The sequence below is a fragment of the Hydra vulgaris genome, chromosome 14 (assembly GCF_038396675.1).
Source record: "Hydra vulgaris chromosome 14, alternate assembly HydraT2T_AEP".
Lineage (NCBI taxonomy): Eukaryota > Metazoa > Cnidaria > Hydrozoa > Anthoathecata > Hydridae > Hydra > Hydra vulgaris.
The window spans coordinates 3,780,001-3,804,574 of NC_088933.1; the positions used below are offsets into that span (position 1 = coordinate 3,780,001).

General features: G+C 28.2%; 1 protein-coding gene across 5 annotated transcripts in view; it reads left to right on the top strand.

Moving 5' to 3' along the window:
- Positions 1–23,179, top strand: part of LOC136091232 (terminal uridylyltransferase 4-like) — an 87,566-nt gene extending 64,387 nt beyond the window's left edge. For all 5 annotated transcript variants that reach the window (XM_065818413.1, XM_065818412.1, XM_065818411.1 and 2 more), the window contains 5 exons: positions 17,285–17,473; positions 20,673–20,850; positions 20,926–21,112; positions 21,284–21,329; positions 21,925–23,179. In XM_065818413.1, coding sequence (XP_065674485.1) covers positions 17,285–17,473; positions 20,673–20,850; positions 20,926–21,112; positions 21,284–21,329; positions 21,925–22,884 — 1,560 coding nt within the window. In that variant the 3' untranslated portion in view covers positions 22,885–23,179. The remainder of the gene's footprint in view (positions 1–17,284; positions 17,474–20,672; positions 20,851–20,925; positions 21,113–21,283; positions 21,330–21,924) is intronic.
- Positions 23,180–24,574: the final 1,395 nt, after the last annotated feature.

Here is a 24,574-nt window from a genome sequence, read left to right on the forward strand (position 1 = left end):
TAGTTAGCCTAGAGATATATGGAGCAGATTAGTATAGTTATTTTTATGTATAGTTGTTAGTCAGGTTTGTAGCGAGCTTTGTAATTTTTTAATAAGAATTTATTTTCATGGCGGCACTTTGATATAATTTCGGTTCTCTTATTTAACAGTTCTTCAGGTTTTGGGTATGATATAATAGTAAATTTCTCATACAGACATAGTGGGCATCTTTTGGAAATCTGGTTTTTGTATCTGGTTTTCCACTCACCTTCCATGGAAACCAGATACAACAACCACAATTCATCATTCAACAATATTCAATACAAAAATTCTACCGCCCTATCAAACTATGTCTGGGATTTAAAAAACAATTTTAATGAAACCCTTATGCTAACATGGTCTATTCTTAAATCAGTACCCCCCTACTAAAATATTTCCAAAAGATGCCCACTATGTCTGTATGAGTAATTTACTATTATATCATATCCATAACCTGAAGAACTGTTAAATAAGAGAACCGAAATTATATCAAAGTGCCGCCACGAAAATAAATTCTTATTAAAAAATTACAAAGCTTGCTACAAACCTGACTAACAACTATATAATGTACTATATAATGGTACTGCAGGTAACAGTAACATATATACTATATAGCTCTAGTTTATTTATTGAGCACTCTTTCAAGTATACAATATTATACATGATAATATAAAGATATTTTCTTTATTCATATATATCCCCCAACGTGTATATATATATATATATATATATATATATATATATATATATATATATATATATATATACATATATATATATATATATATATATATATATATATATATATATATATATATATATATATACATATACATATATATATATATATATATACATATATATATATATATATATATATATATATATATATATATATATATATATATGTGTGTGTATATATATATATTTGTATGTATATATATATATATATATATAAATATATATATATATATATGTATGTGTAAATATATGTATGTATATATATGCATATATATACACGCATATATGAATGAATTATATATGTGTATATATATGCATGTATATATATATATATATATATATATATATATATATATATATATATATATATATATATATATATATATATACATATATATATATATATATATATATATATATATATATATATATATATATATATATATATTTGTGTAAAAAAGTAAGAGTTCATGTTAGTTTGATTCACACTGTTTTAATGTCAATTAGACTGTGTCAATTAGAATATGTCAATTAGAATGTTAAACTTTGTTCATTGTTTATTGTTAACATTGCAAGTCTTAGTTGACAACATTTTTTTGATGTTGTTCCAGTGTTAGATAAAGGAAACAATAGTATAATACTGTTATACCAATGTTGGAGTGTCATTGGAATTTGGTTATGTTGCAACCAAAATCCAACAATTTCATTTTTTTCTTACTGGGACAGGCCAACATCATTTCAATGAAATTGACCAAATGTTATATAATGAAATTATATATTAAAATTAGGAAAATAGAATTAATAATATTAAAATTAAAAAAATCTTTGCAGTTGGTCACTGTAATATTCTGAACATAAATGTATTACATAAAAATATAATTGACAAAATATAAAAGTTACCTCTGCATATCTAAAAATACTTAAAAAAGAAAAAAAATACCTAAAAAAAGGAAAAAAGTTATTAGTCACATTGAAATATTTTACACATAACATCTTATTTACATGTATATGTATTTTTTTTAGTGTATTCACCATGGACAACATTTAAAAAAACTTATTTAATAAACAGTTAGAATAAGAAATTCTAACTCAATGATAAACTGATTAAGTGATGAATGATGAATTGAATTGTCTGCTTTTTGATTGAATGATGACAAAACCATAAGTATAAAAATATTTTCATAATTTTTTAATGAAATAAAATTTTAAATCATTTGAATTATTCAATAACATTTTAGTTATGCTGAAACATAACTAAAATGTTATTGAATAATTCAAATTGTTTGAAAATATTGATAAAGCAATAAACAGGCTGACCTAAGTTGTAACAGCAAATAATTTAAAGTCAATTCATTATCTGCCTTTTGTTCTCTAAATCTTATTAAACATATTAAAATAAAAACTCATAAACCTTTGTTACCCAGTTTTCTTATCCCTTGTAGTAATGCTGTTAACTTATTTCACTACTCAGTAGCTTTGTATGTCAAGGATTGTGTTTTGGAGTTAAATAGTTGAAAGAGTGTTGCAACCAGGGCTGTAGAGTCAGAGTCATAGTGTTGCAGTTGCGACATTTGTAGCAGAGTTGGAGTTGCTAAACAGAGTTGGAGTTGCTGTAGCAGAGTTGTTGTAGCAGAGTTGTTGTAGCAGAGTTGGAGTTGTTGTAGCAGAGTTTGTTGTAGCAGAGTTTGAGTTGTTGTAGCAGAGTTGGAGTTGCTAAACAGAGTTGGAGTTGCTAAATGTGACTCTAACTGCAGTTGTAAAACTTCTCGGTATTGCACGTGCATGTACATGTGCAATACTAAGAGGTTAGCAACTTTGGGTTAGGTAATTAGCAAATTTGAAAATATTATATTTGTTCTTGGTTATTTGTTACTTAGTAACCACTATCAGTAAAATAATTATATGTAATATTTACTCAGGAACAAATTTTAGAAGTTCATCAAAAAATACAAAAATAAGTTTAATAATAAAACAAAACATTCAATAGAGTTGTTTAAGTCTAAATTGAATTGTAGAGTTCAAATTAAATAGTAGAGTCCAATTTGAATAGTAGAGGCTATATTGAATAGTGTTTTTAACATTTCAAAAATGGATTTGGAGCAAAAAAAATGGTCTTGAAGTAGTTAAAAATGATCTATAATTTTTTAGACTAGTAAAGAAAATAAAAATGACGAATAAAAATGACGAATAAAAAGATGATACATTACATGCAACAACATTACATCACAACAACATAACAACAACACACAACAACATTATGATGCAGTATACAGAGAAAATTTAGATTTTGTAGAAAAACAAAAAAACTAATAAAAATAATAAGAAACCAAAAAAATAGAAATAAATAAAAAGCTAATATAAATTTAGAGAGTTGGAAGGAGGAAGAAGAATGAGTTAGGATAGTAATATTCTATGTGGTAAAAATTTAGATGGATTTGAAAAACTTGTGCAATCAATAGATGATGAACGAAAAACAAAAATTGACCAAAGATTAATATTGCACCCTAACTGCAACTTTGGTATTTTAATAGATTATGAATAAAAGGAAAAATTGTTGAATAAAAAAAGGTAATTATGAACTTTTTTACTTCATTATTAAAAATGGTTTTAATTATGATCAATTTTTTTTTATTTTTAAAACAACCCTAATGTTAATTTTATTAAGGCATATTTAATGAACAACATTTTTGTTCATGAAAACTATTTTTATTAAACTCGATATTCAATAATAATAAGAGCCTTCTACTTATTGAATCAACATTAATTGTGGCAGCAAGAAATAATATTGAAATATAACTTCAATTATGTCAGCTATTCTTGCCAAACCTGATGTTAATTTTAATGAAGTAAGCATATCTGGGTCCTTTGTTCAAAGAAAACAATACTAAACAATTCAATCAACAGGAAACCTATAAGAAAACAAGTTATTGTTTTACTTAAAGGTAAAAGACTATTTTTACATTTTACACCAAGTTAGTTTAAGAAATTTCAGAAGTCCTTAAAATATCTATTATTTATGACAGATTGTCTGTGAGATTTAAGATGCTTTAGATTGCAACAATATTTCTTGGGATTGTCCAACTGAAAAATGATATTGAAGTATGAAGCAATAGAGCTAATAAAGTTATTAAAATATTACAAATATTTATAATAATTATAAATTATTATAAATATTATAAATATCAACTGTTGCTGCAGTTATCTGACCAGTAGTAACACTATTTTCAGAAAAAAGAAGATGGCTAAAATAATCATAGAGCATACTCCATCAATGCTCTATGGTCCTTGCAAAAAAAAAAAAGTTACATTTAAACTTTTGAGAGCATTGCGTATGAAGTTGAAAATAATAATTATAAAGTGTGCAGAACACTTTAGATTGTTTAGATCACAATAATTTCTAAAGTAATAGATACTAAGCCACTGTCAAAACACATTGGCTCACTTTGAGATAAATGTAACCCATAAATATAGGCATAAATCCAAAAAAATTAGACAATTAGGAGTTATAATCATTTGAACTTTTCATATATTTGTGTTTTTTCTCGAATATTAAGAAGAGTTAAGTATTTTCTAAAATATCTAGTTATAAAACAAGTTTTCAAGTCAAATATTCACAGAAATCTCTTTAAAATTGGCAGTGTTGAAAAGTTGTTGGGGCCCGGGTTGTAAAAAAAAGGTTTATGACACTCCCCCTCCCCTGAACAATAAAATTCATTAGAATCAGTCAGCGAAAATGTACCTTAGTTTGCAAATGTGCAAATGTGTGCAAGGACTTTCTTTATTTTTAAGTTGGGAAAAACATAAACACACATGTTTAACAAACTCTTGCCATGTCTGGTTGGGGTGTTTTAGCATACACAGGTACATATACATTTAACACTGCAACTTTAATGGTTTTTGTTTAAAAACTTTTCATTTTTTTTCAATTAAAGTCTATGTTATTAAAAATTTCTAACATTCCTTAAATTAACTTTTTTATAGTCTTCCCAATGAAACTAACACTAAGCTGAATGCTTTTAACACAGTTACTGAAGTTTTTCCTTACGTAAAAGAGTACACTAAAATCACATTTATATGTCTCAGTTGTCATAATCTTAGAAAAATAATTTTTGATTTCAATATTTGTAACAAGTTTGTAATCTTAGTCTTAGGAAAGTATACAATATATACCTCTGACTTTTTTGCATTTCTCTTTTGTTTTGGTTTTTAGTTAAATAAAAGTCTTTTTACCTGTTCACAAAAATTTTTAGAAGCTTCAGTTATGAGTTTCATAGCTCTTTCTCCCAATTAGAAATTGTTTGGCAGATCAGTAAGATGGAGTTTGTTACCAGTTTGATTAGCTTGTAGTAACTCATTTGAAGAAACAATAACTGAAATAGGAGACTTAACCTAAATCAAAAAAACCTTAATTAGGTCAACCCAAACATCAGCTTTAAAAAGCAAGGACTAACTTCCTTAACTTTGATTTTAAGCCAATTTTCCGGAATTTTTAATTTCATTCAAATTCAATCAATTTGCAGGATTTGATTAAGAGAATGATTCTTACAACTTCATCATCTAGTAGCATAGCATAAAAGAAGCTTTCTTGACAGCAGCAGTAGAAGTTACCCTGAAGATTTATCAATACAATTTTGAACTCTGTTATTCTGTTTATTGATAAACTATTATTTTATAAAGAAGCCTTTTTTGAAGAATACTTTTAGAGTTCATTGTTTGTTCCATCTATTTCAGATATAACATGGTGAATTGGTAGCTCAGACTGGTAAAGTAAACAACCTACTCTAATTTTACAAAGAAACCATCATTCACACTAGGGCAAGAACAAGTATTGCCTGGAACTATTGCTTATATAACGCTTATAGAAAAATTGCTGAAAAGACCATGTTATGATCGAAAAAAGGATTATTTTCACAAGTAAAAGTGAGAGTCCCCATTACTCTTGTATTTTATCTTCTTGTATTTTCAAAAATTCATTAGTTCATTTCATTAACTAAAGAATTTTGTAATTTTTTCTATCTACACCAGTTACTTTTAACTGTAAAACTTCTTGACAGTGCATAGTATCAATTGAATTAACCAATCTTGTTTTTCACAAATTACCTCATCTTCAATTATTTCCACATTAACTAACGCAGTTGTAGCATCACTAACTTCATATCATTTTGTAGCCTATATTAATTTAGTCTAGTAGTATTTTTCATTAACTATTTCCTCCTCAAAATTTGTCAATTTCAGCTGTATCTAAAGCTAAGGATTCAACACTAAAAATTCTGAACCAACTTCTGATGTTGTTTGAAGATTTATCTGTTTAATTTGCTTTCCAAAAGCCTCTTTTCTCTCTCTATTAAACCTTTTTGCAAACCTTGTTGCCACTGCTTGGTTCACACTGCCTAAATTTCAACATTTTTTTGGTCCTATTTTGTATTATTTGTCTTTTAAATATTCTCTTTCCATAAGAGGGACCTAAAACAAGTAAAGTATTATAAAATTAAAAGTATTTTAATTTAAAGTGACAAGTCAATGAAATATAAAGTCTCGTCAAATGATTAGAGATAAGCAATTGGTGCTCTTTTCTTTTACCTGACCTACCATTTTTGTGAAGTCTATCTGTAAATGCATAATAATACTGATAAAAAAAAAATGCATCAATTACTTTTTTACCTTTCTCACAGAAAAAAAACTATGTGTTTCAGTGTGCACTTATTTTTTAAACATCCAGCTTGCCTATATTTTTATTCTTTTACTATTAAATGAAAATCATTTTAAAAATATTTGTTGCTAAGACTTCCACAAACCTTAGAAGGTGGTAGTGGTGGTTGGGGGTAGGGGTTTGGGAGGTTTGGATAGGGTAGTAGATTTCTAACTATACATACAACAAAACCCTTATCACTTAACATTAAAAAAAGTTGTTTTTAAAATTATATTTATCTATCTTTACAATTATCAATAATTGGAAGATCACACTGACAAGGAAAACATATTCATTTTCTTTTCTAACCAGCTTATACTGGATATATGGTTTCTAGATTGAATCAGCTCTGCTACTTTTTGAAATGTTCTGGAAACTTTATTTCTTATTGGTTTATCTTTTATAAAAGCTTTTAAAAAAACTGATTTTTGTGACGTCAATTTTACAATTTTTCAAACTTGTAATCATATTGAATGAGCTGTTTGTAAGTTGGTAAATCGTTAATGTGAAAGTTATAGAGTTTTCTATTAAATCTTTTCTACAAAATATTCTTTCTTCTAAAGCTTTTGCAGGTCTTCTAAGCTTTTTTAAGCTCGTGTTGGTATCAATATGAGTTTATTATTTAATTAAAAAGTAAAGTGAGAAACTTTTATTTCGCTTATCAAAGTTAAATGTATTTTGGAAATTTAAACGAATAAACAATTAATAGTGTAATAGTTCCACATAGAAACATTATAGAAACAAATCATAATGTATGATTGAGTTATTAGATTAATTATTAATTAGTTACGACTCCAACTAAAAACATGGTGTAAGCAAATAATAAATTTATTTATCCAATTAATAGCATGATACAACTATTAATGTTATTTTATACATAACAGCTGCACGATACAAAAAAAGCATAGGGGATGTGCAGTTCTTAATAAGTAAACTAATTTTTCTTAAAGTGTTTACATATTGCAGTTCTTAATAAGTAAACTAATTTTTCTTAAAGTGTTTACATATTATGTATCCATGTAATAACAATTAGTTATGTATTAGTTTGGTAAATAGTTTTTTTATCAACCATTAAGCGTTGTTGTTTTTTGTAAATTTGTCAATATCATAACATTTAAATGATCTGAAAGTGTTGTTTTATTTCCGGACCTTAAATAACTCCACTGTGAAAATTGCAATTTTTTCTTTTATATTTCCCAAAAAGATTTAAGATCTTTTTAAAATTTTTTTTGTGGCAATACAATAATAAACTGCACACTGAGCCAAATGATATTCCATACATGACAGTGGCATAATAGATCAAGATAAATATGATTAACAACTAATCTAAATTTTTTACTCTTACATTCCTGATTATTTATCCTCGAAATATTACAATTCTCTTTTGGTTAACACTTTCTCTTTTGATTGGTTCAGGGTCCCGTTATCTTTTTAGAATTATTCCTGTTTCTTAGGGCAAAGTTGAATAATGGGTTTATAGGGAAAATCCTGGGAGAGCACTTTTTGAAAGTTCTGTTTATTTGTCAAATATCTTCTACTATGAATGGTGAAATATGCTTATTGCAAAATTTTATAACTGTCTTCCTGTGTGTCCAATAAAAAGAAGTTTTTAACACTATTCTTGTTTTCTCTTTATAAGTTAAAATTATTTATCATTATAGTTAAATTATTTAAAATTGTATAAAATTTTTAACTTGTAATTTTACATATTTATATAAGAAAAGTTGTCTTTGAGTGAAGAGTGTAAAAATTTGTTATAAAAGTGTAAAAATTAGCTTTGTAACTGTAAAAAAAATTTTTTGAAACTTTTAACTTTACATCTTACTTTAAGTTACATTTTTTCAAATTCTTTGTTACCCAAATCTTATAGTTTTGAGGGTATAGTCTTGATTTTCAAATTTTCATTATTTTTCAGGACATTAATTTATTTAATTTAACTTAATTTTTAAAATTAATTTAAATTAATTAAGTAGTAATATAAAAGTAGGAATTTAAGTCCCAGTCCCTTAAAAGCTCAAAAAAACCACACTCAATGAAGAGCTAACTTTGACTAGCAAAACCAAACTTGAGTGTGGCACGTGTGTAGCCTTTTAGAGAACTTAAAAATTGTTAAAGGAAAAATCAAGTCAAAATTATTATTCAGATTAAAAAAAAAAATGATTAAAAAAAGTTTGAAATTATTTGTACTAATCATTAACAATAAATTTTGAAAGAAGAAAAAAAAAGTATTATTTCGCTAAGATTGCCACTCCATTAGATTCACTCCATAAACTACATTTATTTTAGACTTTATATTTATTTTTAAATAAATCCCTTTCATGTTTTTCATGATATTTGATATTAAAATATGTCAAAAAATAAAAGTTTTAAATCATATATGGGTGGTTCTCAAATTAGAGAAACCGGAAAGTTATTTTCAAACATATTTTTTTGACAATTTTTTTGCATGTTTAAAAAAAAATGTAATTAATCCAATTAAATGAATCAAGTTCAAATAATTGCAGCCTTACCAATGCAGTCAGATCTTTGAAAAAGTTTTACCAAAATTAACAAAATCTACATTTAAAACTAAACTTTTTCTACAAAGTAATATTAACATATTAAGTGATATTAACATAAAAGGATATGTTAGTAATAGATTTTTATTACAGAACAGACATAGCCTTCACAATGGCCTGCCTAAAAGATAATATAACAGTGTGGAAAATAAATAATGGTGTAATGACAGTATGATAAAAAGATTAAATAATAGTGTGAAAGTAAAAGTTAAAATAACAGCATAGGGAAATAAATAGTAGCGTGAAAAAATGGAAATAAAAAGAAAAAGAAAATATTTCTTAAAGCATTATGCATTCGCTTTTTAAAGTTGAAGGTTTATGCATCAGTTTATGAAATTTATAAAGCAAGATAATTATTAATAGATGCCTTAAATGATTGCAAATTATATGAATTAAATAAAAAAAAAAAGAAGGGAAAAACAAGAAGGGAGCGAATTCCAAAGAACTGCTATTTTAGGGAAAAAACTAGACAAATAAGATTTTTTGGAGCACTTAGGAACAATCACAATAAAAGGATGAGACTTAATTGAATGACAAGTAACACAAGAATGAATTTTAGTTGGTGGCACAAGAGACGCTAGCTCTTTAGAGCAGTGTCCATTATAGTATTTGTTGAAAAAAGAAAGAGAAGCAACATTACAATGATGTGATAATGGTTACCACAAATAAGTTCAAAAATATACGCTCTCATTCACATATAATAACACAAATTAAAAAAAAAATAATTAAAAGTTCATTAATACCTAGTTATAATAGTTCATGGTGATAACCTCTGTAGGTCACATTCACTTTTTTATCTTGTTGGCTTGGCAACTGTCTGAAATGCAAAATCAAATTTAAAAAATCCTTTAAAGATATAAAACCAGCAGAGCAGGTCATGCGGCAGCAATTGAGCAATGACAACTTTTAACATTTTCAAATACAATCAAAAAATTGGTGCAAAGGAGAAGTAATTACTATTTTATTTATTTATGTTTCAGTAACTTTTTTTGTATAAAAAGAATTCAAGCAGCTAAATTTGAAAAAAACAAGTGGATTGGGCAGGGCTGGAGGGGGTAATTGGCAAGTGGATTGCAGGAAAATCATTTTATCAGATAGATTTTGAAATGGCATTTGTTTATGAAATCACAAACTGAGATGGATAATGTAGTATGGAGTAGAAACTCTGTTTAGCAATTTACTGTTTCCAACTGTAATAATTGTAAAAAATATTTTAACTGTTTGAAAACTAAAGACAAGAGTTAAGATTTACTTTAAGTGTTTACTTCTTTATTTTCAATATGAAATATTTATGTCTGAAAATTGTTATACTGATACTGAAACTCTTTTCATGAATAGCTTCTTATAATCTTCAGAGTTGAAAAATAATTTATGATAAACTTATTCAATCAATCTTTGCAAATCATTTATGTAAAAATAATATTTTGCAATAAAAATTATTATGCAATTTCTCATGAAAAGGGGATTGTAGATGGTGTACACAAATCTTCTCAATTTTGCTCATACATTTTATTTGGATTTTCTCTTGTCCAAATAAAATGTATTAGCAAAAATAAGACAATTATGGATTTTGTTTATTATTTAAATTTATGGATTTCTTCCATTATAAAGATTATTAGTTTAAAGATTATTACACCACTGACCCACTGAATTGCAAAGAACTGATGTTCGAGGAAAGAAACTAGACAAATAAGAGTTTTTGGAGTACTTAGGAACAGTCACAGAAAAAGGATGAGACTTAATCGAATGACAAGTAACACAAGAATGAATTTTAGTAGATGGCACAAGAGGCGCTAGCTCTTTAGAGCAGTGCCCATTATAGTATTTTTAGAAAAACAGAAAGAGATGCAATATTACAACAATGTGATAATGGTTGGAGGTTGGCTGCAAGAGCTGGTCCAACTATGTTTACAATGCGTTTTTGCACCTTGTCTAAAAGAGAAAGGGCATCATTAGAAGATCCGCCCCAGATATGGCAACAGTATTCCATACAAGGCCGGATTTGAGATTTATAGAGATAGAGAATAGAATCTGAAGTAAGAAAGTGTCGAGCTCAATAAAGAGATGCAACCTTAGCGAATGCTAATTTTGCTACAGATTTGATACATGGTTTCCAAGAAAGAACGTAAGACTTAATCCTAGAAGATAAAGAGTGGATGACTCATAGAGTACATTACCGTTCATAAATATAGGAAGATCTAAGTTATTGTGGTAACGATTGGCTGAAAAAAATTGAGTTTTATCTGAACTGAAGTTCACCAGCCACTGTAAGCCCCATGCTGTAACAAAAGTGAGATCCTTTTCAAGCTCATATGCCCCCTCCAAGCAATCAGAGAGTGTTGGCTTCTTATCACGACAAGAATAAATGGTAGTATTATCAGCAAGCAATGCCACCTTAGATGTGAGAATATCTGGAAGATCATTAATGTAAATTAAAAAGAGTATAGGGCCAAGGATAGAACTTTGAGGAACTCCTGAAGTTACAGAATAAGAAGAAGAGTGTTGTCCATCGAGGACAACTTTTATGCTACGATTGGAAAGGAAGGATTCAATGATCTTAAAGATGTTACCAGAGTAGACCAGCATGCCAAACTTTATCAAAAGCTTTTGAAATGTCAAGAACGATGGCCTTAATCTCTCCACCTTTATCTAATGCATGATAAACCTATTGGTTATCACTGTTAGAAAATCATCTGTAGAACAAGAAGATCGAAATCCATATTGATGGTCAGAAAGTAAGTTATTAGATTCAAGATGAGAAATTAAGTGTTTATTAATTGAAGATTCAAAAACCTTGCTTCTGATAGGAAGAAGACTGATGGGGCGGTAGTTAGACGAATCAGATCGCTCTCCAGAATTTTTGTAAAAAGGGATAACAGATGCCTTTTTCCAGCAGGCTTGAAAGCAAGACTCTGATAAGCATTTGTTGAATAGTTTTGAAAGTATAGACAACAGCGCCAGAGAACACTTCTGCAAGACTATAACAGGTATGTTGTCCGGGCCACAAGCTGTAGAAGAGTCTAAGCAGGAAATCACTTTAGATACAGAAGCTGAAGTGATACGAATGTCAAGCAATGGATCAACCTGTTTGTTGGCAATATCAGGTAGAATGCAACTTGTGGAATCAAGAGATGATATTGATGAAAAGTTCTTAGCAAACAATTCAACTTTGCCTTTAGGTGAGGTGACAAATTCTGAACCATTCAAGAGAGGTGGAATTATAGATTTGCCCTTATTATTAATACTATTAAAGATTCTCCAGAAGTCACGAGAGCCTAATTTTTGTGATAAAATATGAGATTTCATGACCTGAGAATAGCGGGCTTTGGCGTTAGACTAAACCTTTTTTCAATGGTATAAATAAACAGATGTCTGTTTTCTAGAGAATTGTTTTACTGATAGATATGAAAGTAACGGTTTCGATTGGCAATCGCAGAAGCACAATGCGAGGAAAACTATGGAGGAGAATGAGGCTTGACCTGGAATCGTCAAGAGGGATTCCAGGTCAAGCCTCCAAGATTCCATGACAACCTGAATCCACAAAGTTAAGTAAGAAGCACATTTGTTGACAGGAAGGAATTTGTTCACGGAAAGAATCCTAGTCAGCTTTAGGGTAGTTGTAAGAGGTTTGATGATAGGGGGATTCAGGTGATGAAGAAGAATGAGATAATAGTTTTATAGAGATCAAACTGTGATCAGAAGCACCTAAAGGTTAATGTGAAGAAACTGAGCACTGACTTGGATCAGAAACAATACATAAGTCAAGTAGAGAAGGTAAATGATTCGGGTTGTCTGGAAAGCGAGTCTTTATGCCTGCAGAATTACTGACACTAGAGCCAAGCCATTCAGTGTGATGAGCATTAAAATCACCGACAACAACAATATAGGCTGATGGATAAAGAGATAGGGCTTTGTCAATATGATCAGAAATAACATCAAAAAGAGTGCATTCTTGAGATGAAGGAGAGCGATATAGAACAAAGAGAAAGGCAATAGAGTGAAGTGGTATATATATATAGTGGTATATATATATATATATATATATATATATATATATATATATATATATATATATATATATATATATAAGTGGTATATATATATATATATATATATATATATATATATATATATATATATATATATATATATATATATATATATATATATATATATAAGTGGTATATATATATATATATATATATAAGTGGTATATATATATATATATATTTATATATATATATATATATATATATATATATATATATATATATATATATATATATATATATATATATATATATATATATATATATATATATATATATATATATATATATATATATATATATATATATATATATATATATATATATATATATATATATAGAAGTGATAGTGGTATGTATGTATATATATAGGCAACAGAGTGAATATATATCAACAATCTGTATATAGCAGTAAACATTGGGTGTCTTTTTGTTGCTTTTTTTTTTTTGTCTTGTTTTTGCAAACTGTTGTTTTTTGTCTAGCTGACATATGCGGTAGTGGTGTAGTGGTAGAGTGCTCACCTTATAAGCAAAAAGTTCCATTTTGATCTCCACCACGTATCTGGTAGTACCGCACTCAACTTGTTTCTCCATTCAGTGGCTTGTTCGTTGAGGCTTGTGTTTTGGAGTTATAGAGTTGAGAGAGGGTTGTAATCACAAAAAAGTAGCCTCCTTGTTTGTCGTGGCTTTCTTAGCCTTGGGGAGGTGAATAATGAAAAAAATAAATAAAAATATTGCTTGTGTGCATTTATCAAAAAATGGCCTTTCTGGTTAAATTACTGGCAATACTTTGAGGAATTTATTCAATGTTGTGCATATTTTTTCCATATTTGTAATAATTGAACCATTTGTTGTCAATAAAACCATAAAAAAATGGAATAAATAACAATATTTGTAAAGAACTAAGCAAAGATTTTTCAATGTTTTTTTTAAGCATGGATAAAACCACAAAAGAAATCTTCCATAAAGTATGTACGCAGGTATAGGGGTAAGGGGTATTCAAAAATATATTATTGCGTACAAGTGTGTGAGGGGGGGGGTTGATAGTTAAATACAGCTAGTACGTATGCTGTTTGATTGATCTCTAATTCTCTCTCTCTCTTAAAATTTTTTTTTTTATATTAATAAAAAAATCGAATTTTACTTGTCTAAAAAATTAATATTATATTGTATAAGAGAGTAATGTTGATTTAACTATAAGTTTTTTTGTTTTCAATGCTTTGAGAAATTTTTGCATTAGGAAAGGAGGTTTGATTTTTTAATAAACTGTATGTTTGTTCTCAGAAAGAGGGGGTTCATTAAATGCATACAAGCAGCGATGGGGTCCTAAATCAGTGATTTTTCTGCTTACATACTTTATGGATACCCCAAAATGTGGCACCATAAAAACTCTCTCAGATAAACTTACACAACTTACACAGGTTGTAAAGATGGAAAAGTAAATTATTATTTTATTTCAAAGAATATTTTCTTATTTAAAGAAAATATCTAACAGCAGATGTTATCACATGGCAAAATTAATCCACTTTGATAAATCTGGCAAAAACAAATGTCAAAAACAAAATGGAAAATGAAACACAATGGGCAAACTTTATCAGAAACAATAATAACTTTTAAATGTATTATTGTTTGTTTTTAGGAGCTTTACCAGTCTTAAATAAAGTTTATTATTCACTATTGTTTAAAAATTTATATTTTTATTTTCACATATTCATTTGAATATCTTGAAAATAAATAAAAAGCATGATTTTTATTACTTGGAAATTTTTCATAAAGTCATTTAACAATTTAAAAAGTTTTTTTTGTGAACAGTTTCAACAATTTTAAAAATTAAGAAAAGGAAAAAAAATTATCCTCAATTCAAATTGCATTTTGTATGAATAATGATTGCACTTACAGTCTTTTAAAGTATAGTAACATTGTAACTTAGTTTGATGTTGAACTTCATGTAAACCTATCTTTTTGTAATTATTATTTGTATTATTGTAATTTGAATTAATGTTGACTTGTTAAAGCACTTGTCCACTTGTACCACTTAAACAGTCTTTTAAACCTAATTAACATAATTTGATAATGAATTTCAAACTTATACAAAAATATAGCATCGAAATATATAATTTCATTACTAATTTAGGCAAATTTTTAGCTTTTCTAATTGGCTACTTTCTCCATCAATAGACCTTTTTCCCTACACCATTAAGGTACTTTTTTCTAATTTTTTTCTTGTGATAAGCTTTCAGATTTTCCTTTTTCAATACTTTTTGAATAAAAAATCTGCATTTAAACTCTGCAGCTTGTTGTGACTGACTTGGATTTTGATGATTCAAGTCAAGTCATCTTTTTTATCATTATATCTTAATTTTTGACCATGTCCCTGTTTTCTGTTTATAGTTTTGTTCTTCTTAAAATGTATTATGACAACTTCAACATTTTGGAACTTTTTATGTTTTTTAAATTATTTAATATAACCATAATGGATTTTCAATTTAAAATAATTAAGTATTAAAATTCAAAAATATTTATTCGATTTTTAGAGTTTTTACTAAACATTGGAAAAAATCAGATGTAAACAAAACTAGGCCCTACACCATATAACTACACCCATGCACAAAAAACTACTATCATTAAAAAAATTTATTAGATTTTGCTAAGAAGTTTTTGAGAAAACTTGCTTTAAAGTTGTTCAACCAATCATATTGATGTAACCAATTAAAGTGAGTTCAAATTTCAACCAACCATAGTGATATCACACAACTTATCTTGACTTTTTTTATAAAAAAAAGTCAAGATAAGTTTTGCATATAAATATAAATATCTTTTCATAACTATAAACTTAAATTTTATAAACTAATAAATATAAATATCCTATAATAATTATTAACTACAATATTAAGAATTATTAGCCATACACATGTTAAATCATTTTAGTGCAGATACACACTGGGATAGACACATACCAGATAGATACTAAGTACACACCAGGTAGAGGTACACACCAATATAATAGGTTGCCTGCATTAAAATAATTTATTCAGGTTTTGCTTTGTATTGAGACTACTGTTGATTCTTGCAACCATTTACCATAATTAAATGTAGTTTGTTTTTGAAAATTTTCAACATGTCATTCCATCAATATACACATTAAAATGCTATTCCATCTGGCATTTGTTCATTAAGGAGAAAATTTTAGTTTTCTCAAAAAAATGAAGCATAAAAAATTTAATCTTTTCCCAGCGCCTAGGGATGCTACATCAACATAATAAAACATGCGATGATTATGATAAGTAACAATACATCAATCTTCATCATCACTTCAGCATTGTCAAAGATTTAAAGTTTTACAAGATAAATAGGCAATATTTATTGGCAAGTTCCTAAAAAAACTATTAAAAGCAAAAATAAAAGTGTGTTTAAAAACTTTAAATTGAATTAATATAAATTTATTAGAATTAAAATTGTGTTTAAAAACAAAGTTAAAAGACAAAGGTTGGCTATAGAATGGAATATAGGGTATGGATGGAAAAAGGTGGCTATGCAATAGGTAGTTTAACCAAAAATTACATTTGTTCAATCATTTGTTTTTAGTAAAAGTTAAAACTTATCATATTTAAGAAAATGTAATCAAGTTTCAATGGGGTTTCAAAGTGACATGTGGATGTATACAAAGTAAACTATGACTTATGCAAACTACTGTTGGTGAAACATCAAGGTTGCAATGGTTTGGTGATTAGGTGGTTATATTGTATTGAATATTAAAGTTGAATGGTTTTTTCCTGTGTGAAAATTATTTTTTTTGATGGAAATAATCAAGATCGAACTGATTTTATTATTTTAAATTTACAATAATGTAAGTTTTGTAATAATAATGTGAATAGTTATAACATTTTATAATTTATAACAAATGTAAACATCTTATATTTTCACTTAACAAGCTTTGCTTTGGTCAATCACTGTGAGCTTAATAAAATAGTATTTTACTTTCATTTTTACTTCAGTGATTCATGTTTTATGTTCCTTTTATGTATATATAATGCAAATAGTTAAACAAAATAACTACACTAAAGCAAAAGACAATAGTTTTCAAATCTCACGTGTTATAAAAAGACTATATATAATTCACAAATTTAAGTAGTATTTTGTGGGTTTTTGAAATTGAAAAGGTTATGCTTTTGCTTGCAGCTTTACTTTATAAGAATACATTATCTACATGTTGTATTGTCTTTTTATAGATTTGCGGCATAGGTGATGCTTCTCGTGGTAGTCTCTCTTCATATGCATACATTTTACTAATGTTATATTATCTTCAACATTGTGAACCACCAGTTATTCCTGTTTTACAAGAACTTGCAGTTGATAAAAGAAAGACATTCTTAATTGATGGAAAAGATACATGGTTTTTTGATGATATTCAATATCTTGTAAGTATATTATATATTCATTTTTTATTGTTATTGTTGTTACATTTTTAAAAAAGGAGTTATTATAATCCAGAAAGAATGGTGATTATTCTAACATAAATAACAGTTATATTCCGTAATGGAGCATTGTTGCGTGTTTCAATGGTGAAAGGTTTGGAGTGGAAACACTAGCACAACTCTTTGCAGTCTTGTGATTAGAGGGGTGTGGAAGGATTCTAGCAACAAAATTTTGGAGTTCAAACACTGCCACATCTCTTTACAGTTGTTAAGTGATTAAGGTGGGGAAGGTTTGTAGCAACAATATTTTGGAATTAGAGCACCACCTCATCTTTTTACAGTTGTCTTGTTATTAGAGGGGAAGGGTTGTAACAACAATATTTTAAACAAAAAAGTTTAGTAATTTTTTTAATCATAGTTGAACTTTTGTAGTGTAGTAAAGCCACTTAATGCATTTATTGTTTTTTAATTCCCAACAGGATGCAGCAGTTAAGCAGCAGTTAAGGAGGCTACTTTATTTTATATATTAAAGTATTTCATTATACCATATTCAAATATTTAAGTATTCATTATTTTGAAGCAAGTTTTTATAATTGTTTATTTGATAAAGTTATATTACACTGTATTTAAATAAAAACGTTGCAATAAATTTCTTTAAAGCAAATGTAATTTATTGTATACATAAGTTATTTTAATTGCTTAAAATAAATTTTAACAACAATAAGTTTTTTCTTATTTTATTTTATTTTATAAATCTTTATTTTAAATTGAATAACATTACAAGTAATGAATTGTACAATTTTATATGTCCTTTAATATTAATAGTTTTGCTAAAAATACAGGGGAGGAACATATTATTTTTGCATTGAAAAGGCAGTAGAGCTTCCAATATTGCTTGGGAGGTAGAGGTCACTGACGCCATCACGAAGGATACGGAGGTATTTTTGAATAAAAGTTTTTTGGTAAGTAGTAGTTTTTGCGGTTTTAAGAGCATACGGGAATCTATTAGGGTTTCTGCTGTTGATTTGAGTTAATTTAGTGGTTAGAGGATGACATGGGTCTGCAAGGATCTTTTTTGAGTATATTAATACAGATTCTGTCAAGTGACTCTTCAATGTCAAAAATAATATTGAAGCTGCTTGAATTGGTTATATCAATTCCAATAATTTGCAGGGCATTTTTATGAAAATGTTGGATCTCTCTTTTTGCAGCAGCACTGCACGAAGTGAGAATAGGAGCACTAAATATCAAATGGCTTAATACCGATCTTATGCTATTAAGATCGGTCTACCGATCTTAAGAGCGTAAGATCGGTAGACCTGTAAAAGGTTTGGCTGAGTGTGTCCAATTTGCTTAAGACGAGCTTAATTTGAGCAGATATGGTACTGATTTTATATTGTTGTGAACTTTTGTCCATTGTTCATCCCAATCAATATTCTCATTGATCATGATTCCAAGGTGTTTGTGGCTGCTGACTATTTCAAGTTCAGTATTATTGAGTACAATGGATGGTAATGCTTGAATTTCGGAGCATCTGGGAATAATTTTTATGATTTTACATTTCGGGCCATTAAGTTTCATTCCGTTTACCATAGACCAAAGAGCGACGCCATCAACAATGGATTGAGGTAGGTTGGTAGGAACTTTATCATTAATTATATAGGTCAGTATGTCATCAGCATATTTTTCGAGGATGGTTTCAGGTGGAAGATAGACGTTAATGTCGGAAATAAATAGAATGAACAGGATTGGACCTAGAACACTACCCTGAAGTACACCTGCTTCAATACATTTCCAGTCAGTGGTGTGATCATTTGTTTTAATTCTTTGTTGACGGTTAGATAAGTAAGATGCAATCCAAGAGGTGAGCCAGCTAGGTAGAATGTTCACTAACTTTAACAGTAACTTGTCATTACTGACAAGATCAAAAGCTTTTTCGAAATCAAAGAAAATTGCATAAATTGATTTGTTGTTATCTTTCGCATGACTCCAGTCCTCTATAATTTGAATAATAACGTCTATCGTACTTCGGCCTGGAAGGAAACCAAACTGTTTGTTTGAGACCCATAAGTGCTTGGTGTGATTGACAATAAATATGGTAATAATACGTTCAAAAACTTTACATAATGCGGATGTAATGGCAATTGATCGATAGTCACTAGACGAGTGTGGGTTAGAAATTTTTGGAATCGGTGTTATGTTTGCTGATTTCCATTAGTCAGGTAGGTAACTGTTTTCTATGAGGCGGTTGAATAGGATGCAGAGTGATGAGGCGATTTCAAGGTGAGCAGATTTGAGTAAAAACGGAGAGAGATCATCTGGTCCTGAGGAACCTGGTTTTAGTTTGCTGAGTTGGTTGGCAATGTTATTAAGGGTAAAAATGGGGGTAGTAGGCGGGTTTGCTTCTCGGTTAATGAAGCATGAGAGGCTGGGTTGTTTCTTGCCAGTCCAAACACTTTGAAAATGATCATTTAATTAGTTTGCTAGTGTCTCAGAGATAGGGGTGGTGATTTGACCTTTATCAGCAAGACTGATCTCACGCCAAAAATCTGTTTTTCCAGTAGTGAAACGCCTGTTATAGATTCTCTTTCTATTGGTAATTAGTTTACTAATTCGATTTGCAAGTGCTTTCCACTCTTGTAGTACCCGGAGAAAAAGAGTTGTTGACGCTCTTTTATAAGGCCTTGAATAAGTGGTGTCATCCAAGGCTTAGTGTTAACAAGCGTTTTTGATTTTAGAGGTTGGCAGATGTCTTGGGCAGAGAGTATAGAATGATAAAAGTTGTTGCAAGCAACTTGTATTTCATACGGTGAATCAACTAAGATTTCAATATTGGTAGATCGTATCAGTGCAAGTGTCAGCAATTCTACCTGACCGGTAAGCAACCTTGTGGGGAACCGGGCGAGTAGATTTATAGAGATTTAGAGGAGGTTGAGTAACTACAACAAGGTGATCTGAATTACCAAAACTAGGAAGGGTATTCGACACATACCATTTAGGGGCGTTACTCAAGATGATGTCAAGAATAGATGTTTTTCTGGTGGGGTGTGTATTGAGATGAACGAGTTGGTGAGAACAACAAATAAAGTCAGTAGGGCATCCATTTATGTAATGAGCTATTTAGTATATTGTAGACAGTATTAAATTATATGGTAAACATAATGATATGTATGGTAAAAATAAACCACCTAAATTGTTTCAGGATACAGTGTGGAAAGATTATGGAAAAAATAAACAGACCTTAGCAGAACTTTGGATTGGATTTTTCAACTTTTACGTTGAGAAGTTTTCTTTCAAAAGGAGTGTTATAGCCATTCGACAAAAAAACTCCCTTTCAAAGTTTCAGAAGTCATGGCTGCATTACTCTATGGCAATTGAAGGTATTATTATTTTTATTATTAATATTTTGATGTTATGCTATTGTTAGTATTTTATTAATTTAAATTTAATTTCAGATCCTTTTGATCTTGACCATAATTTGGCTGGAAGTGTTAAAGGTGATATGTTTAATAAAATTTTGTCATACTTCATCAGGGCTCGCTTGCACTTTGGTTCTCCTTTCTATGGTTTAACAAAGCTCAGCATGAAAGAATATTATTTTGATTGTTCTCGTTTTACAGACGATATTGTTCCAAATGATAGGTTTGTTTGTTTTACAGACGGTATTTTTTAAACTGATAGACCTGTTTATTTCACAGATTATATTTTTACAAAGGATAGATTTGTTTATTTCAGAAACAATATTGTTACAGAAAACTTGTTTTTTTTAGCTTTAATTATTTTATTAAAATACATCTATTGAATTTTTTTTAGTGGTAAGATTGGCAAAATTGACAGTGATAAAAATGGTGAACAAAAAGTATGATCTTATATTGTTTTTAGATGAAATTTAAATTTTTCGTTTTATATTATTAATTTCCTTGGATGTAACAAACGCATAGTTCACACTATGACTTTAAAATTCACCAAATAAAAATTCTGTTTTATGGTTTCTACCTAAAAATGTTATCAAAACCTTGGATAAAGCAAAAATATAGAAAATAATTTTGTTTATTTGAGAAATTTCGCAATTAGCTTTGTTAATAGATAGTATGATTGTGTTAACATAACCTTGGTTACCTGGTATTTTTATATACTAAAATATCCAGTAAATGCAAACGAAATTAGATATTCTGTGATAACGAAAGTTTCGATACTGGTTTTCATTTTCCCACTTTGTTCTTGTTATTTAATAGTATTTTTAAAAATTTTAACCTTTTTGATAAATATTTTTAGAACTCTGTATTAGTATAACACTGCATGTTATAAGTATATTATTTTTATTTAGTATTTTATCGCTTTTTCTAATTACTAATGCTTAAGCCTAATATTTGTAATTTATACAAATTTAAAAATGATATTATTAGAGGCTAATAACGTTATTAAATGTAACATTTAATATTTTTGTTTTTCAGTCGCTGACTAAAGACATTGATTTGAGATGCTTTCACTGTGATCAAAGTGGTCATCATAAACGAGATTGTACTTTTCAAGTTCGTCTACAAAGTCAAAACAGTAATTTAAGAAATCAAAAATCCCGTGACTATCAAACAAACGGCCAAGAAATGCAAATTACAAACGAAACGAAAATAGAAAATCTTGTGCAGACAAAATATAAAGATATTTCAATAAATAAAAATGCTAATAGAGAAGACGGTTCTGAAAAACATCTTAATAGGTTATATGACAAGTCGTTTCCTGTGCTTTTTTCAGTTGAGCAAATTGATTCTGGAAAGAATGATTTTCTTAGAAAGCAATCTTCCGCACAATATGCTTTACCTCAACAACCATTTAACAATGTTTCAACTTTGTCTTACAATTCTTATGTTGTTAGTAACCCCCCGCTAAATTTACCGCCGCCCCCTCTGAATTTTATTAAACATCAACCTCAGTTAATCAACGTGTTGGAATGGAAGAATCTGTTTTTTTCATCCCCTTTATATGTAGAAACATTTCAGACGTATTTACCAAATAGTATAATTCTATCAGCTAATGATTCTTTCCTTCATATGCAACAACGTCCTAAAGTTGGACGAGATAAGTCATTTGAAAAAAACAAAAATGATCAGTCAGCTGCTAAAAAGTCAGCAGATAAAAAAAATATATTACAATCGTCTGATAAAAAAAGTGATCATCCAGTTGTGGCAAAAAATGACGTAGATATTCGATCTGGTAAGCGTTATGCTGGTAACACAAAATCAGTTAGCAACCGACATGATGCTAATCTTGGTTTCTCTAATACAAAATCTCCCACAAATCAAAGTAACAATAAGAATGATCTGTCTAATAGGAATACGTCCATAAATCAATATAATGCTAGGCGAGACGTCTCTAATAAAAATGGAAGTCAAAATAATATTAAGAGACGTGTTTAATAGGAATCCACCCGTAAAAGTTAACCAAGATGTCTCTATACCAAATTAACCAGTAATCAAAATGGTCCTATAAAAGACTATCGATCTGATATATTTGATACTAAAAATCCACTTGATGTAAATATTTGTCAAACTTCATCAGGGTTTTCACCGGCGGGTCGCAATAATCATTGAAGGAGTAGAAAATAGTGTGGTTGTTTTTAACATCTTTTTTAGATAATTTTTATTGATGTTGATAGTGGACTTCTTTAGTTTTGTATAATGAGCCTTATAATACAAAAGAAAGTCCGTGTGACGTGTGTGTGTGTGTTTATATATACACACACACACATACGTGTGGTGCGTGTGTGTGTGTGTGTGTGTTGATATATATAATATATATATATATATATATATATATATATATATATATATATATATATATATATATATATATATATATGTATATAGAACTTTTAGCAAATTCAAGTCAGATTTTCGGAATTTTAATTGGATTTTATCATGTTTAATTAGTTTATCATGTTTCATGAAATCATGTTTAATTTTAATTGAAATTTACTTTGGATAGGATATTTGATATACTCTTAGTAAGGTTCAATTTTCAACTTTTTAAGGTAGAAAATTATGACAAATAATTTTTTAAAGTATGATTTCCTACCTTGGAAGGTTAAATATTATATCTTGCTAAGGGTATATCCCTTATCCTACCCTAAGGTAGAAACTTGTGCTTAATTTTTTAGAGTGTAATGTTTCTGAAAGTTTATTATGTACTTTTATGAAACGAGTTAGGAAGTTAACATTAAAAAATTACATATTGAATAGACCAGAAAAATTGTTCAATGTTAATTTTATGTATTTTCGGATATTTTTACAGAATAATTTCTCTCACGATTGAACAAAAACAAGTTTTTTTTTTGTTTTTTTTAACTATTTATTTAAAAAAATTATTGGTTTAAATAAAAATGGGAGTGTGAATAAAGGGCGCTTTTATATATATATATATATATATATATATATATATATATATATATATATATATATATATATATATATGTATATATATATATATATATATATATATATATATATATATATATATATATATATATATATATATATATATATATATATATATATATATATATATACAGTATTGGACAAAACATTTGCAACCAACATCGAACAATGCTAAAAAGTGTTCCTAATTTTACCACAGCTCCTTCTGATCCTGCCTGGTGCAGGATCAGAAGGAGCGCCCAATGACCAAATTTTTTTTAAACATTAAAATAAATTGATAATTGTTAATCATACATATGAACTATTGGTATCAAGTTAATAGTTGGCTAATCGGGTAACCAAGTAACTTTAAATTCAATATAAGAAACTTAACAAGCGAATTCATTTATGCCTTGTATAAGGCATAAATATTCAGAAGAACTGCTTTGGTGCTATAAAACATACTCTCTCTCTCTCTGTATATACAGTATCGGACAAAACATGGTGGACAAACTCAAATTTAGAACAAAAGTTGATCAAAAGCTAAAAAAAAACTAGTAAAACAATTGAACATATTATTTTTTATGTAGTTTATTATGTTGTTAACAAAGTTTAAAACTTTTGAATCATACTAAAAATCACAAAAAAGTTTTATAAAACATTTTCCCTAACAAACTACATTTTTCTTTGGACA